General features: G+C 45.9%; 2 protein-coding genes across 2 annotated transcripts in view; one reads left to right on the top strand and one right to left on the bottom strand.

Moving 5' to 3' along the window:
• Positions 1–778: 778 nt before the first annotated feature.
• GCM2 (glial cells missing transcription factor 2) lies at positions 779–8,855 on the bottom strand. Its single transcript, XM_005905496.2, has 6 exons — positions 8,810–8,855; positions 6,780–6,904; positions 3,691–3,943; positions 3,387–3,499; positions 2,633–2,758; positions 779–1,720 (listed from the first exon to the last, which is right to left on the bottom strand). Exons 1-6 carry the CDS (start codon positions 8,853–8,855, stop codon positions 779–781), a joined length of 1,605 nt encoding a protein of 534 aa, XP_005905558.2.
• Positions 8,856–15,553: 6,698 nt separating this feature from the next.
• The window catches only part of SYCP2L (synaptonemal complex protein 2 like), a 58,375-nt gene continuing 55,815 nt past the window's right edge, over positions 15,554–18,113 (top strand). Inside the window, exon 1 of the mRNA XM_070361006.1 lies at positions 15,554–17,874. Coding sequence (XP_070217107.1) covers positions 17,869–17,874 — 6 coding nt within the window. The 5' untranslated portion in view covers positions 15,554–17,868. The remainder of the gene's footprint in view (positions 17,875–18,113) is intronic.

Raw genomic sequence — 18,113 nt, forward strand, 5'->3', positions numbered from 1 at the left:
AGTATTTTCACAGGTTGTAAATGCTTAATGAAAGTCTTAGGAAATGACTCAGGGGTTAAGATTGTACAGATATCTTTCCAAAGCCATTTTGACAATCCCTAAGAGCCAAATAAAGATTTGTGAAATTCTCTAATAGGATCCAATGGAGGAGGCTTTGAGTGAGAACCAAGATTCTTGATTTCTACTCCAACTAACAAACTAAATGGACGTAGCTCATTAACGTTTGCTCTCACGCCCGTGTGTGTGTGTGTGTGTGTGTGCATGCGTGCACGCCCGTGTGTGTGTGCTGTGCTCAGTTGTGTCCAACTCTTTGTGATCCCATGGACTGCAGCGCACAAGGTTCCTTTGACCATGGGATTCTCCAGGCAGGAATACTGGAGTGGGTTGCTATTTTCTCCTCCAGGAGATCTTCCTGACCCAGGGATCAAACCCTCACCTCTTGTGTCTCCTGCACTGGCAGACAGATTCTTTACCACTGCGCCACCTGGAAGACCCAACTTTCATGCTTATCTGTTCATTTGGAAGTCACATTCCAGACCTGATTCTATGTACTATAGTAGGCTTTCCTGTGCAAAATGTACTATAGTAACTAAACATTTCCAGTCTATAATTTACTCTGATCATTGGTTTTCCTATCATATATATGTACATAAATATCATTGATATAATATATATTTCTTTGCATGCTAAATGAATCTCCCAATTTAAGAGAGAGCTTCCATGTCGTCTTCCACTGCGTACATGAAGACCAGTATTATGCTGTGCCCAGGACTGCTGTTCAAAAGTCCTCATTGTCACAGCTAAAGAATGGACTGATTCGATCTGAATAGTTGGCTGCAGACCCCAGTCTGGAGGAACACACTTCCCAGGCCTCTGCTCCGTCTGTCCGGGAGGGTGCTGCTCCTAGAGGATAAGGCAGAGAATGTTGTCTGACGGTCCAGCAATCTCTGGGAATCTTCAGAGGAAGCGATGCTGTTGGAGAGCTTGTCGTGACAACTGGAGCTGGAAAGTCCAAGGCTCCTGGGTAGATGGACATCTGGGTGTTTTCAGAAGCATAGTCACAGCTGGAGAGGCTCTTTGCATCCCGCACGTTGTCACAGCATTTCAGGGTGGGGGGCTGGCAGGCCTGGTAGGAGACTCTGGTGGTGGTGGTGATCACCGTCTGAAGGGCTGGAGCGGCTGGCGGGGCGGTTGCAAGGTACCTGCAGGGGGGCTGTGGGGTGTGCTGAGGGTGAGTGGCCTCGACCGGGAACTGTCCTTGGTCCATCCTCTCCCCTGGGCCAGCTTTTCCAAGGGCTGGTTTCCAGCTGTGCTGGTTACTGGTGAAATCACAGCTCCTCTCAAAGCTGCTGTAGGTGTTGACGTTGTACGGCAGCGCATTCAGCTGAACCCAGTCCGAGTCCTTAGGGATACTGCCGGCATCTTTATAAAAGGTGGGATACGGGCTTGAATTTGCATACCCAGGACCTGCCAATTCATAGCTGCAGGGGGGCCGGGGCAAATAGATTCTTGGGTTCGAATACTTCTGAAAGGGTGGTACTATGTCTCCCTGGAAGGTGGTGAGGTCGCAGGTAGCTTTGCAAGCATCCGAGTTTGGAAAGGAAAGGCAGTGCTGGCCCAAAACAGGGAAGCCAGCGTCAGGAATCACATCCAAGCCCTCTGGGTTCTCCAGGGAAGGGATGTTGTTGAAATGTCTGCTGTGATCCTGATTCTCTCCTGCCTAAAGAAATGACCCAAAGTTTTTATTTGTAAATAGAGATGTAAATTACATGGACATCTTCACCTGTCAACAGTCACCAACCAACCAAATAACAAGCAAACACTTTCTGGGCACCCGGTCCAGGAATTTCACGGCTTGAGCTCAGTCTTGAATTCCACGCTGCTGACCTCGGAGGGTCCAGGATAGCCTGGGAGGGTGGGTCTCAGTGGTGGACGATCCTGTCTTCCGCACACTATGTGCAGGAGAGCAGAGGCTTAGGAGCCTGCCGCAGACGTGGGTTCAAATCCTGCCTGTCCCTCATGAGTTAGACAAGTTACCTACTCTCTCTGAGCCTCAGGTTCCTCACTTAAAAATGGGGCTCAATAACCGTAGTTTCTTCTTAAGGCTTTTGTGATCTTAAGAAGTGTAAATCTCTTTGCCTGTATGTCATGGCACATAGAAAGTGCTCAGACAAGACCAGTGCCTCTTATCTTCAGGCAAATATTCTGCCTGCTTGGCATACTTTGGTAGAGAAGCCAAACTGGCTCAAGTTGCACAAAGAACTTTTATCTGTTCTACGTTAATAATGCAAAGGGCCCTCTCAAAGCTGTACTGTTAACTCACTGGGATGCACCTATGTTTTTCTGTATGACCGTTGGATAATTGCCCTTGTAGTAGAATGTCAGCTCATATCCCCGGTCTATCATTAACTGTAGAGATATTCAGCTCTTTTTTTTTTTCCCCAAGGAGAAGAAGGGATTAGAAACCCTATTCAAAAATTTGATTCATTGACATTTTGTTAGAGACATAGAACTTTCACATAAAATCAAACCTTTTAAATTAAGGTATGGCATTCCTATTTAGCGTAATTCTCAGTGTATTTTCTGATGACAACAAATACAGACCACAAGTGTAACATCAGCTCCCCATTACCTCAGGTTCTCGAATTCTCCTTTTCTGTGGTTGGTAAAAAGAAGCCATTTGTCTCTTGATTGCACTTCTTCTAGCTTCCGTCTCTGATTTGCTCTCTGGTCTTGGGTGATCATGAACTCCCTTGGCCTGCATTAATAAAGGGATGAATCACATGTGTTCCTCTGCAGCGAAGCTGGGCAAAAATTAAATATGCCTTTCCCAACATCCCATGTTGTTGTTTTTTCAAAGAAACGGGGGGAAAAATTCTTAAACAAATAAAACTGCACTAATAATAGACATCTTAAAAGATGACCTAATAGTCCTTTTAAATATGAAAAGAACTATAACTAAGTTCACTCTTAGAGAGCACACAGTAGGTGAACTAATTTCTAGGAGCCTAGTAAGGCTAGGCTAGAAGCCACAACACCTATTTCTGACCAGTTGAGCTGTATTTGGTTTGGTCCAGAGTTTCTAAGGGGCTTCCCTGGTGGCTTAGGCAGTAAAGAATCTGCCTGCCAACACAGAAGACAGGGGTTCAGTCCCTGGGTAGGGAAGATCCCCTAGAGAAGGGAATGACAACCCACTCCAGTATTCTTGCCTGGAGAATTCCATGGACAGAGGAGCCTGGCAGGCTACAGTCCATGGGGTCACAAAGAGTCGGACACAGCTTAGGGACTAAACCAGAAACAAGAGTTTCTGAGACACCTGGCAGGTGGCCTGGTCGCTGTGATACGATGAGACTGTCCATCTCAAACTGTGGGGTTCCCTCATCTACCTGAAAAAAGATCGCGTTGCCATCCAGTCGCCAGAAGTTGGTTACAGGGTAACCGCTGTGCCCTCGACAGGGGATCAACTCCAAAGCAGAGTGACAGTTGGGACAAGGCTTCTCTGCAATGCCAGAGGTGGTGAAATATTAATGATTAATATTAATAAATATTAACTATATTAATGTTAACAAAATTAATTAATTAATATTAATAATTCCCAGCCCCCCGGAAGGAAGGAAGGAAGGGGAACGCACTCACTGGGAAGGGGAACTCAGGCCTGCAGGGCCACCCCCACCCGGCCCCACGGCTTACTCTGCTGCTTCAGCCGCGCCTTGTCGCAGATGGCTGGCCGCAGCTGCAACCGCGAGCCGTCGGGCAGGGCGCAGTCCTGCGCACACACCACCACACCCAGGCACGACTTCTTGAGGATGTGGCCGTTGTGGTTGTTGGTGTTGCGCATGGCCCAGCCGCTCAGGTGGCGCTGCGCCTTCTTCTCGTCGCTGCTGTAGATGAAACGCACATAGCCGTCCGGCCACTCGCAGAAGTGGTCAAAGTGAGCTGGCTTCTGCAAAGGTATCCAAAGACAGCAATCAAGTTTATTCACCCCAAATGCCATGCAGCAAGCTTTTAATCTTCTCCAAGCATATCAGGATGAAAACTGAGTCTTTTTAATTCCAGAAATACTGTAAAACCCAGAAGTCGTGCTCTTACGAAATGTCACTCATCGTGTGTGTGTACGCTTCTGACAACTGGCTATAAACTGATGCTTCTCTAGTGCTTCCTACAAAAATGGTACAGGTATTAGCTCTGGCTTTCATACTGCCCACAGACAATAGGCACTAGTGTTATCCCTATTTAACTGAATAGTAAATGGAGGCCAGAGAGCTTCATCGATTTGCCCAAAGTCACACAGCTGGTAAGATCTGGCTGTAGGATTTGAGCCCACACAGTTTGACTCCAGAGCCTGTCCTCCTTACCACCAGGTTATACCACTTCTTGGTATATTTACATATTACAAATATTTTTAAGGTAAGTATTAAAGTGCCAGGGCAGAAAGTGGTTAGAAAGTTCTTCACTGATATACACTTGAGCCTGTATCTTTTCTTCCATCCAGAGGTTTTTCTTCCAAAGCTCTTGGCTTGATACCCAGTACAACATGAGAGAGACAAGAACAGCTTCCCAAAGTAGCCTTCCAGGTTTGCATGCATACGTGCTAAGTCACTTCAGTTGTGTCCACCTCTTTGCCACCCCATGGACTGTAGCCCCCAGGCTCCTCTGTCCATGGGATTCTCCAGGTAGGAATACTAGAGTGGATGGCCATGCCCTCCTCCAGGGGATCTTCCCTACCCAGGGATTGAACCCATGTCTCTCTCTAATGTCTCCTGCACTGGCAGGTACGTTCTTTACCACTACTGCCACCTGGGAAGCCCAGCCTTCCAGGTTTACAAGGGCGTTACGATGACAGCCTGGCTATAAGATAAACCCGAGCACTTGGTAGAGCCTGCTAAGTCCTGGGCCTCTCTCCAGAGCAATATGGATTGTCATTCTCCTACAAAAACAGCTGCCTGGCTAAAATAATGTGATATCTAATAGACTGAGCACCGCTTTCCTATTCGTGTTTGGTGGTCCTTGTCCATATTATGCATTATTTATACTGCAATGTCTTTCTTGTTATAAGTTTAATATAAAATTACCCTTTTGTGCACACTTACTATTTACCAGGTACTCTTTATGGCAGGGGTCTGCAAACTAGGGACCATGTGCCTAATTCAGCTTCCCATTTGTTTTAGTACAGCTCACAAGCTAAGAATGATTTTGACATTTTTTAATGGTTGAGGGGACAAATCAAAAGAGTTATATGTTGTGACACATGAAAAGTCACATGAAATTCAAATTTTGCCATCCATAATGAAGTTGTATTAGAACACGGCCATGTACATTTGTCTGCATTTGGTCTGTTTTCACTCTAGAGTGCACTAAACACACATGGGATGAGAGTTTAAGATCGTTATCTAATTCCACTGCTTGATGACAAGTGAATGACCCGGGACGAAGGCAAATTCAGGAACCGTCTCAAGGTCACACCTTGAGGGTAGCCCTTCCTCCTTGGGCTAGCCAGAGCAGGATCCTCTTTCTCCAGCCCAGAGCACCTGCCTCTTTAGAGACGGCACACTCACTCTCTGTTTAAGAACTAATCTCCCAGAGGATAAGTTCTTCACACTTACATGGGAAGTCTAGAAAATCCTTGTGAGAGAACCCATCCTTCCCTTACTTGGATATGGCTCTTTTCTAAAATACAAGAACAGATTCCCCCCTGCCCCGTGGGGATTTACATGGACAGAGGTCAGTAAGAAGGAGATGCCCTTGCTGTACTGAGGTCCACTTTCACAGAATGGCAGTGTGACTCTAAAGTAGGCAGGCTTGAAAACAAACAAATAGATTTCCATGAATGTGTACCCCAAAAGTACTTATCTCTTTGAGAGGCTACACAACATTGCTAATGAATTGCTGTCCACCTGAACACCTGCATGGCACGTATAGATGCTGAATAAAGGTCAAGTCTCTCTCACTCTTACCAGGGCATTGCCAGAAGTCCACCTCTGCAAATGCTTCCGGGTCACTCCTAATTCTCCTTCCACTACACCCAGGACTTTAAAGTCACTCCCCAGTTTTTGCTCCCAACCACCGTGACCAAGCATAACTGCCCAGCCCATTCCTGGGACTTGGCTTGAGACCCCTTCCTTCTGTTAAAAATGAAAACAAATTCATCCTAAACAGATGACTTTGATTTTCTCCTCACTAGAGAAGTAAACTCAGAAGTTGTGTCCAAAACCTGGATTCCAGAGGCTGTCTGGGCACCTGTGACCTGGTTAGAATGACTACAAAGCCCCCCAAAAGCCACGCTTCATCCTGGCAGCCAGGATAAATGGCCCAAGTCCTGCTGTTTAAGATTCAGTCACTGCAATTTATGGACCTATCTCACAGTTCTGCTGCGTGAGAAGAGGTGGCATCTATATTCACCAAGATGCCCCTCCACCTTTCTAGTGGATGTCGAAGAATGGACAAGGAAGAGTCAGCGGATTTCTACCTCCGTTAAAAGAAAGTGAGGGACGAGGTGTCAGGCTCCCGCCGGCCAGACGACCTGAAACGTGGAGCCTAATTGGACAGTTCCCGCTCCTTTCGGTGTTTTCAAAAGGGTTCGAGGAAACAAGTGGGAGAAGACACATCTCTAACCCCAGCTCTGCCATTTATGGAGTTCCTGAACACTGGCGGGCTCTCAGGGATGTGTATTTTTTTTTTTTTTGGAGGGAGGGTGGTGGTAGGGCGGCCTGTTCACAGTCCCTGCCAAGACATCCCTCCTCTTTGGATGGAGAGCGGCGCGCGCAGCGGGTTTCACGCACCTGCGGCATCTGCGGGTCGTTGATGTCCCAGCTGAGCTTCATCCCGTAGGACCACGCGCAGTCCGCCAGCTGCGCCTCCGGCGCCGGCATCCGGTCCTCCTCGCGGGCACTCCCGGCCAAGGGTCCTGAAAGACACAAGAAAAACAAACCAACCTAGAGCTGCCCAAGATTGTTTTCCCCCTGTTTTAAAAGCAAGTGGGGAGAGAGACAGACAGAGAAGCCGATTTAGAAATGCAGAAGCGGCGGACAAGGGTTCAGGGAGGCTCGGGTGGAGCCCTGTTCTTGGTCGCAGTGCTGGAAAGTCTCCACCTGGAGCACACCGCGGCGCCAGGCAGCTGCCCGCACGTTTATAAAGGTCCCCCGCCCAGCGGCCCCGCGCGCTGTGCTCCGCCTTTCCTCGCTCCCCGCCCGCCAGGGCCGGTCCCCCACTTCCAGGCAAGGCGAGGGACGGAGGGGAGGTGGACCTGAGCCCTCGAGGTGACGGGAAAGTGAAGCCTAGACGGGCCAGAGTCGGGGGAGGTTGGAATGTCTAGTTTAAGTTGAAAATCATGTTCATTTTCCTAACTGCGCCCCATCTCTGGGGTTTCCGACTGGATTTAGAGAGAGGCTTTTGAGACAGAACCTTTCCAGCAAAGTCCCCAAGAGGCAATTCTCAGTCCCCAGGCAGTTCGGGAACCACCTCTAAACGCCTGGGAGGCCGAGCGCCCTTGTCCGAGAAGATGCGCGCACGCCTACTAGCTTTGGGGCGCGTTCTTTTCGGGGATTTTGTTCTGGCTGATGTTGTTGTTCAGTCGCTCAGTCGTCTCCGACTCCCTGAGAACCCATGAACTGCAGCACGCCAGGCTTCCCTATCCTTCACCATCTCCCGGAGCTTGCTCAAACATGTCCACTGAGTCGTGATGCCATCCAGCCATCACGTCCTCTGTCGTCCCCTTCTTCTCCGGCCTCTCAGTCTTTTCTGAGCCAGTTCTTCGCATCAGGTAGGAAGTGGGAAGGGGAAGGAGGGGGGAACTCTGCGGCCCCCAAGCGCCCCCTAACCTGTATTTTCTCTGCCGCCCTGGCTACTTCTGAGCCTGTTTTCTTTCTGCTAGGAAAAGGATCTGAGGCTCGGGGATTTCTCAGTCGCCATCCACATGAAACGACCCTTTTAAAAAATAGTATTTTTTCCCCTCCCTAACCGCGTAGAAATCGTCGTGGAAATATCACAACAAAATCGTATTTACACCCATTCCGTCTGCGGAGGCTCTGGAGACTAGAAGAACCAGGTGAGTGCGTAGGGCGCTGTGGGCTTCCCAGGGCTGAGACCAAGCTTTCTTTAGCTGTGCACCCACTTCCTTAGGGTGATTGGAAGGGCCCAATACAAGAAACCAATGGAAGGGGTTTAAGTTGCTCTTTGGCCGCTTCGGTTAGCGAGGGAGAGTGGGTTTCCAGAATTCATTCCCTGCGCCTTTGTTCTTGGGGATGGCACGCTCCTGCTACCAGCATAGCCAGACAGAAGTGACCTGTTAGTTGCGCTGCTGCTGCTGCTGCTAAGTCGCTCCAGTCGTGTCCGACTCTGTACGACCCCACAGACGGCAGCCCACTAGGTTCCCGTGTCCCTGGGATTCTCCAGGCAAGAACACTGGAGTGGGTTGCCATTTCCTTCTCCAATGCATGAAAGTGAAAAGTGAAAGTGAAGTCGCTCAGTCGTGTCCGACTCTTCGCGACCCCATAGACTGCAGCCTACCAGGCTTCTCCGTCCATGGAATTTTCCAGGCAAGAGTACTGGAGTGGGGTGCCATCGCCTTCTCCGGTTAGTTGCTCAGTCCTGCCCAACTCTTTCCGACCCCATGGTCTGCAGCCCACCAGCCTCCGCTGTCCATGCGATTTTCCAGACAAGGATACTCTAGTGGCTTGCCATTTCCTTCTCCACTGATCTTCCCGACCCAGGGATAGAACCCGGGTCTCCTACACTGCAGGCAGATTCTTTAGGCAGCCAGATGGAGGCCGGCTTCTAAAGATGTTCACTGTTAGAGGAGGACGCTTGGAACCTGCATCCCGCCAAATCCTCACCCCCGCGCACCTAGAATTTGGCATCGCGGAGCGCGCATGCAAATGCAGCGTGGCACCCTAAGGGAAGGACGCCCAGTCCAGCGCCTCTTGCAGGATTGCAGCCTCTGGCGAAAGGTGAGGAAAGAGATGCGCACTTACAACCACAGGAAGCGAATCTCGTCCATGCTCCCAGTCTTCTTAACTTTCCTGGTGGAGGGCAAGTCAAACCAACAGTGAAGTTCGACTCAGAGCCGCTGCCGTTGACGGCGCAGGGGCAGAGAATTCCCAAGAGGGTAAAAGCCAGATTTGGGTAATGACACGAATTTTCTTCTCTCTAGTTTCAAGCTGGGATTCTCTGCTCCCACCCTCCCCCAAACCCCCCTCCCCGCGCCAAGCAGAGGCGCAAAGTTCTTGTAAGAGAAAGTGACAAGTTCATTCCCCAGCCTCCCTACCGCGATCACCCTGCCCCTAAAGTTTCTATGTTCTTGTGGGTCAGCGTTTCTGATTAAAATCATTCACAGAGTTGCCGCGAAAGTCTGGGAGGAAGCGAAAGTCTGGGAGGAAACAGAGAAATGTGTTCACTGTTCACCCACTAGTTTGATCCACAGACTTTCAGTGTATCAACCGCGCACTGAACCTCCTGGCAACTTCTATAATTCAGTTCCTTTTTGGGTTGTCTTCTTTTTCCACGGTTAAAATTACTGACCCTTCTCTTTTCATTTATTTATTACAAATCGACATTTCTTTGTCAAGTTTAAGATAATATTACGTTTTAAAATGTTTTAAAAACATTTTAAAGGAGGTCAAGCCAGTCAATCCTAACGGAAATCAGTCCTGAATATTCACTGGAAGGACTGATGCTGAAGCTGAAGCTCCAATTCTTGGATCATCTGATGTGAAGAGAGCCAACTCATTGGAAAAGACCCTGATGCTGGGGAAGATCGAAGGCAGGAAGAGAAGGAGTCGACAGAGGATGAGATGTTTGGATGGCATCACCAACTCAGGGGATATGAATTTGAGCAAGCTCTGGGAGTTGGTGAAGGACAGGGAAGCCTGGCATAATGCAGTCCATAGAGTCGTAAAGAGTCAGACACAGCTTAACAACAAAATGTTTTTAATATAACTTCAAAAACGAACTTAAAATCACTTGTGAAAATATGTAGAAACTAATTTCTGGTCTTACTGTAACCATTGTTAAACTATTGCTTTTCTCTGTAATTTTGGAATATTCCTAGAGAGTCCTTACCCTTCAAAAATATAAAAAAGCACAATTAAAGAAAAAGAAAGCCAAGTCAATTAATCAAGTACTTTTTTTTTCTAAATAGATTCTGGTATCCAAAGAAAAGTCGTTGTCTCTACTGTATTTTGTTTGAGCAGAATTAGAATATATATTCCAAGTTGTCCTAAAATCATGTCTGGGTAAAACATGTTAGTAAAAGAAGTTAATCAAAGTGAAAACATAAAAAAATAAATGGTGTTGTCTGTGTTGTTGTCTTTAATTTCTCCTGAATTTTTGAATCCATTAACAACCATGTAGTTTGAAAGGCTGTTATATTTTCCCCACAGTCTGAAAATAATTGATTAAAACTTTTAAACTAATATCAAGAAGACTTAAATGTCATACATTATATTCTTACTGTATTACCTATTTTATTCTCTAAAATAAAGTGCATTTTAACTGTATTTGATTATTTGTTATCAACCTTAAAATTTTTCTGCATTAATACTTACATTGATTCAGAACACTATATTCACAGCTGATTTTGAAATCGTAGTTTATTAATTTAAAAGCAAAGGAATCTAAAAGTTTGGTTTATATTTAAATAAGTAAATTACATCATATTTACCAGGAATGGATATGATGAGCTTTGAAGCAAGTACTTTATTGAATGGACTGGAGATACAAGGTAGAGTTCAGGGCTGACTTGCAGAGATTCTGGTTATATTAAGTTTACCTTTGATGCAAACAAATATCTTCTGTAAAGGTCATGACACCAAGTACCCACCGCACCCAATTATCATACAAGTTAATTTTTTACAAGGAATGTTTGGATCTGAGAGGTCCTTTTGTCTGCTTTTTTTTTTCTTTTTTTTTTTTTTAAAGAAAATTCCAGTTCAACTTATTTTTGTCACCGTGTTCCCATATCAGACAAACGATCAGCCTAAACCTGGTACACATTCCTGTGGGGCTAAAGTAAGTGGGCAGAAAACAAGCAGACTGGATGAAAATGTTTATTTTATTTTGACTGAGCACAGCGAGGTGTGTATATTTTAAAACGCTTTCTTTTTAAAGTCACAGTTTCGGGTACAAATCTGGTTCCTATGGGGAAAGTTCGGCTTCAGTCTGTTAATATCAGTGGATCGAAACCAGCTCTGCTATCTGTTTAAAGGTGGAGAGAAAACTGCGGCTTCAGCACAGGGTGCGCCTATCAGCTTAGAACTTCCCTTTTAAAGTCTGTTAATTGACATGTTTTCATCCCTGGAGAAATCGCTTTTTCTTAAGGTGCGCTTGCGTGCGCCCAGGTGGCCTTACCTTGATTCCTAGTTAACATGCCAGCGTTTCTCAACACGCTTCTCAATCACGGGACTCTGCTGGGTTTTCAGGGGCGGGATGATTAATTAGAGTTTGGGGCGGAGCTTGGCGTCCGGGAGCCGTGGCTTACCCCAGCCCTCGCCGGCGGAACCCAGGAGGCCGAGCGCGGCGCGTCCGGCTCCCGGCGTGCGCCCTGGTTCGGGTACGTGGCGTCCTGCCTGAGCCTCGGGATGGGGGAGGTGAGTGGCCTCGGGGGGACCCGAGCACCGTAGAACCCCGGCCCCCTCTCCACCGTTCCAGGGGGACGCGAGGGCTCACGTCCGTCGGGCTCTGGGCTCCGAGCCTGGCGTGCTCGCCCAGAATGCTCCGGTTGCTCAGTCGTGACCGACTCTGCTTCTGTAGCCCCGCCAGGCTCCTCTGTCTATGGGATTCTCCAGGCAAGAATACTGGAGTGGGTTGCCAGTTCCTTCTCTGGGGGATCTTCCTGACACAAGGATCGAACCGGTGTCTCCCGCATTGGCAGGCGGATTCTTTACCACTGCGCCCTGGGAAGCCTGGCGTGCCCCCGGCCCTTCGCAGGGGCGCTGCGGCGCTTCACCGTTCTTAGGGTTGCTGGGAGCTTATTGGTCGCTTTCAGGGAGACCGTAAGGTAGAATAGAAACTTCTGGTCCCTCGTCAGTAAAGCGTTTGGGGAAGGGGGAATTGGAGAATTAATGTCCGAAGGCAACGATGTTGTTCTTTTTGAGATGCTCGGGATGTTTTCCCAGCCCGTTTTTCCTGTTTCGTGGAAAGTGCAAGGACGCAAACCTACCCAGGCCCCAAGATTCTGGGGCTTCTGTTAGCCCCGCCGCCCAGGGTTTGGAGAGGGCAAGGTGGGTTGGTACTTTCCCTCATTCCTCTTCTTGAATACACTGTTGGTGGAAAAAACAAGCCTGGATTTGAGTCTTTGAATTCACCCCCCCCCATTTATAAATAATATTATTGTAAAATATGTTGACATTTAAGGAGTTTGTCCAGTACACAAAGGACTGTTAACCCAAGCTAGATTTTTTTTTTTAAACAACCTCTTTGGGAGAGAGATTAAAAAAATTTTTTTAAGTTATTCTTTAATTGTCGGGAGCAGGTGAGATGCCGTTGTTTAGCGTGTTTGTGAAAACTAGGTTGGTAATCCAGGAATCACTTCTTGAAGAAAATGTGCAACAACCCAATGTTTAGTAAGTTTTCTTGTTGCTGTTTTGATCCTTGAAGTTTCAGTTTTAAGTCCTAGCTACTGCTAAGTCGCTTCAGTGTGCGACCCCATAGACGGCAGCCCACCAGGCTCCCCCGTCCCTTGGGATTCTCCAGGCAAGAACACTGGAGTGGGTTGCCATTTCCTTCTCCAATGCATGAAACTGAAAAGTGAAAGTGAAGTCGCTGAGTCTGTCCGACTCCTAGGGACCCCATGGACTGCAGCCCACCAGGCTCCTCCATCCATGGGATTTTCCAGGCAAGAGTAAGTCCTAGAGTCACATTTAAAATTCATGCAAGTCAGAAATATAAAGCTTAAGCTCATGACTGGGCTTGAAACTCGCTTTAGAAAACTTTATTTTACAAGCTCTCATTCTGAAAATGGTTCATTAATTCAAAGCCTTTTCTTTCTTCCTTCCTTTCTTTTTATTATAGTTGCTGCTATAGAGTTTAAATTTATTTTATGTGGTCATTTATTACAATGATATTTACTTTGTTTCTTGCGGTAGTTTGTATTTGTCATAAGTGTTAAAGAGCGTTGGATAAAGCTTTTGGGCTTCCTTCTAAGTCATAGTTTTCTTAGACCTATAGTCAGTGGCGTGAATGAAGAAAGCTTGTTCAGGAAAATAATATAAACCTTATTTCTTTTTAAAACTTAGTGCATTTCTTTGAAATAAAAAAAATTTTTTAATGTGTTTTGTACACAGGAGAACGAAGGTCCTTTGCAGCCCGTTCAGGAAAAGGACGAGAGTGGACTGCCCCGGGATGCTTTCTCTGTAAAGATCGAGTTTGTGTTCTGCGTGTGTGCTGTCTTGTTCTGTTTCCTTCCTCCAGTTCTTCAAGCCTGAGAAGTCCTTTTCTACTTTTCTAATCTGCATCAACTTATCACCATCTCTTTGATTACCCTACTAATATCCTAATCTAGGCCATTCCGTTGTACTATTCTAGGTGGAGGTAGACAGTATTGAACAAAATAGTCACAATACTGGCTCTCCTAGAACTTTCAGCCTGGCAGAGAGCCAAAGAGACAGAATAAGGACAAAAGTAAGACAGTAGGAAGAAAATGAAACAGATGTTGTGATGGAGAATAATTGCACTTGACTGACTTTATAGGGGCTTCCTAGGTGGTGCAGTGGTAAAGAATCCACCTGCCAATGCAGGAGACGCAAGAGACTTGGGTTCAATCTCTGGGTCAGGAAGATCCTCTGGAGTAGAAAATGGCAACCCACTCCAGTATTCTTGTCTGGAGAATTCTATGGACAGAGGAGCCTGGTGGGCTATAGTCCATGGGGTCGAAAAGAGTTGGACACCACTGAGCACGCACGCACGCACGCACATGCATGCAACTTTAGATAAGGTCCAGAAGACCTCCCTGAAAAGGTGATACTAAAGCTGAGAACTGAGGGGTGACAAGGAGCCAGAATGGTACGTGGTGGGGAGAAGCAGTCCAGGCATGGCATAGCCAGTGCAAAGGCCCTGAGGCCAGGAAGAGCTTGACTTATTCTGGGACTCAGAAGGGAAGTGAGACAGGATATGCTGACAGATCAAATCATGCAGAGCCCTACAGACCAAGGCAAAGGGTTTGGATTTGTTCTGAGTATAGAGAAGCTGCAAGTAGGAAGAAGCCTGACTGTTGAGTCAGAGAATCTGAACGTGAGTCCCAGCTGGGTGATCTTATACACGTTCTTAACCTTTCCCAGCCTTGTATTATTATCCCCAGATAGAGAGTCTAACACCTAGATCAGTGGCGAGGAGTAAATTAGAATATCTGCAGAACGCCTAAACCCCCTTGGTTCAAAAAAACTTACTATTAATATATGATAACTTAAATTCTGTTTAAATGTTTAATTTCAAATGCTCTCTCCTCATTTAAATCAATACTAGGAATAGATGGAATTTCAGGCTAGATATAGTAAAATGATTCATTAAAATACTGTAAGTTAGCCTATAGGATTGGACTGGGTTTTTCTTGATTAAAGAAGAAATCATATCTTTTATAGTACAGATATTTAAGAATATATCTTATTCAAGCACACATACAGAGACACACATATAGAGATAGGTCTTGACTGACTAACTTTCAGGCAGAAAAGTTCAATTTCATTCATCATAGCAATTTGTGTGTATTAGTTCCCTTAAATGTAACTATTTGTTGAATTCGTTTTCTCCTGTTAATATCATGTATATAACTTAATGAGTGATAATAGGCATGCATTTTGTAGTGTTTTAGAGTTTCTAACATCACTGGGGATAAAGTCTCTGCCCACAGATATCTGTAATTCAGGTGTGGTTTTCCGTAAGTCAGTGGTTCTCAGACTTTTGCATACTGAGAATCACCTGAAGGGCCCTGCTCCCAGAGTTTCTGACTCCTAACACGTGCCCCAGTGACATCCGTGCTGTGCTGGTGGTGGTTTTGCAAACTACTGTCTTAAGCCCCCAAAATCATTGCCTGCATGGTTACTGTTCAAGATATAACTCTCTATTCTTACCCTCTTTTTCGGCACTGAATTTTTCTGCACTGAATTGTTATTGATAACACTTGTTAGAAATATCACTATGAAATAATTATTCTTCGGGAAAAAGAGTAATTTTCAAACTGTCAACTTTCCAGCTTCAATCGCTTATTACTAATGCATTCCATGATGAAGGATTTCAGAAAATCAAAGAATATTTTCAGGAACAGCGCCATGTTCCTCAAAGATATAACAATCTTTTATTACGCCTTCTCGACAGATCAATAAATAAGGCAAGTGAGTTTTGTTTGTTTTGTAATCAGAGTACCAATGTGTAACTGTGTAAGGTTTTTAACTTGGCCTGGTCTCATCCCAAGGAACTGGATAAAAATGAATTCCAGCGTGTTTCTCTGTTGCTGAAATGTATCCAGCGATTCTTCATTGATGGCCTCAAAGAAGATGAGCCTTTACTGATTAAGCAGGGTCTGATCCCAAAGATAAGTGTCATCTTTTAATTTTGTGTGGATTTGGATAATTTAAAGAACAAGAGAGGATTCAGTTACCCAGTTTGGTATTTTATATTCCTTTGAAGTCAGATTTGAAAAGGAATTGCTGCCAGGGCTTGTTGCCTATATCCAATCAAAACTGAAGTTCCACGTGTTTCCTGATATGTGGGATGGACAGGACACTTGGGGAGTGCACAGGAATAAGACACAACCTCTCCTCCCCTTGACAAGTCAATGCAGTAATAGTATGATTTTATTATTTCAGTGAATTTAGCTTAAATATAGAATGAAGAGAGTGGACTATTACACCCCTCCCCCAAAAGCTTTATAACTATTTCAATATACTTTATTAACAAGATTGTTGTTGTTGTTCATTTACTCAGTCACATCCAACTCTTTGCAACCCCATGGACTGCAGCACTCCACACTTCCCTGTCCTTCACCATCTCCCAGAGTTTGCTCAGATTCATATCCATCAAGTCAGTGATGCCACCCAACCATCATCTTCTGTCAATCCCCTTCTCCTATCTTCAGTCTTTCCAGCATCAGGGTCTTTTCCAGTAACAAGATTGGACCTAGATAAATGATCAGTTTATCCTTTGCCACAGGCCACTTTTTCAACTTCCTAAAAGCCTAGTTAAATCTGAAAAAACACATGGCAAAAGTATCTTTTGCTTATTCTGCGGCTACTGCTGCTGCTAAGTTGCTTCAGTTGTGTCCAACTCTGTGCGACCCCATAGATGGCCTCCCACCAGGCTCCCCCATCCCTGGGATTCTCCAGGCAAGAATACTGGAGTGGGTTGCCATTTCCTTTTCCAATGCATGAAAGTGAAAAGTGAAAGTGAAGTCGCTCAGTCGTGTCCTACTCTATCAACCCCATAGATGGCTTCCCACCAGGGTCCCCCGTCCCTGGGATTCTCCAGGCAAGAACACTGGAGTGGGTTGCCATTTCCTTCTCCAATGCATGAAAGTGAAAAGTGAAAGTGAAGTTGCTCAGTCGTGTCTGACTCTTAGCAACCTCACAGACTGCAGCCTACCAGGCTTCTCCATCCATGGGATTTTCCAGGCAAAAGTACTGGAGTGGGGTGCCATTGCTTTCTCTGTTGCTTATTCTAGGTCACCCAAATTACACAGTTCTATTTTTTAATCAGAAGGTAACATCGTGTGTGCCTTTGATAATGGCATCTGGAAGCAAAGCAGTTTTCCCAGTCTCTTGTTGCACGTTTTTTGGTTTTGTTTTGTTTTTTTTCCATGATAAGATTTGCAGCCCTGAGCTTGATTGTTGATGAGGACATGAGGGTAGGTAGGGGACAGAAGGGTGACAGAGCTGGCAATAAAATCTCTACTTACCCTCTGCAGGTACTTGCATCTCAAGTTTATCAAGATCGGGTTAGGCCAAGGAGATGTGTCTGTCCTTTTTCACTTTAAAATGCATATAATCATGGGGCTGCCCCTCCATGGCGGGGGGAGAGTTAACTCCAGGTTTTCCTAACTTCTCTCGGGGACTATAAAAGTGTTAGCGGCTGGTGTGTAGAGGGAGGCCTGCAGGATGGAGTGGAAATCTAAGGGCTGTACTTAATGCAAGTCGTGTATTTCATTTTTTTAATGGGGTATAATTGTTTATAGTGTTGTTAGTTTCTGCTGTATAGCAAAGTAAATCAGCTATCAGTTCAGTTGCTCAGTCATGTCCGACTCTTTGCAACCCCATGGACTACAGCACGCCAGGCCTCCCTGTCCATCACCAACTCCTGGAGTTCACTCAAACTCATGTCCATTGAGTCGGTGATGCCATCCAACCATCTCATCCTCTGTCGTCCCCTTCTCCTCCTGCCTTCAATCCTTTCCAGCATCAGGGTCTTTTCCAGTGAGTCAGTTCTTCCCATCAGGTGGCCAAAGTATTAGAGTTTCAGCTTCAACATCAGTCCTTCCAGTGAACATTCAGGACTGATCAGCTATATATGTACATATATCCCCTCCCTCCCAGACCTCCCTCCCACCTCACCCCTCATCCCACTTGTCTAGGTCATCACAGAGCACTGAGCTGAGCTCCCTGTGCCATACAGCAGCTTCCCACTAGCCATCTATTTACACATGGTAGTGTGTTTGTGTGTGTGTGTATATATATATCATAAAGAGAAAAATATTAACACGTGTATTTCATATTGATTTTAGCCCCACCCAACTCTCTGATCCCCTGGAGAAGGAACTGGCAACCTACTCCAGTATTCTTGCCTGGGCAATCCCATGGACAGAAGAGCCTGGAGGCCTATAGTCCATGGGGTCTAAAAGAGTTGGACATGACTGAGTGACTAAGCAACAGCTCCCTGATATACTTACTTATGCAGGTAATATGAAGCAGGGACAAACAGCCAAACTCCAAAGGAATGGAGCAGGGTGTCCCAAGGTACCTTGGAAGCTGAAGCTTACTTGGGGGGATGAATTGGGATCTGCTCTGAACTGAAATCTATATTTAGACTTCAGAATGCCTTCCCAAGGGTTGAAAAGTGTCAGATCAAGTCTCCACTGGAGTTTTGAAACCAAATAGGAATTTCCACATTCTGTTAGACTTCTAGCTGGTGATGTA

This window comes from Bos mutus, chromosome 23 (genome assembly GCF_027580195.1).
Source record: "Bos mutus isolate GX-2022 chromosome 23, NWIPB_WYAK_1.1, whole genome shotgun sequence".
NCBI classification, from domain to species: Eukaryota; Metazoa; Chordata; class Mammalia; order Artiodactyla; family Bovidae; genus Bos; species Bos mutus.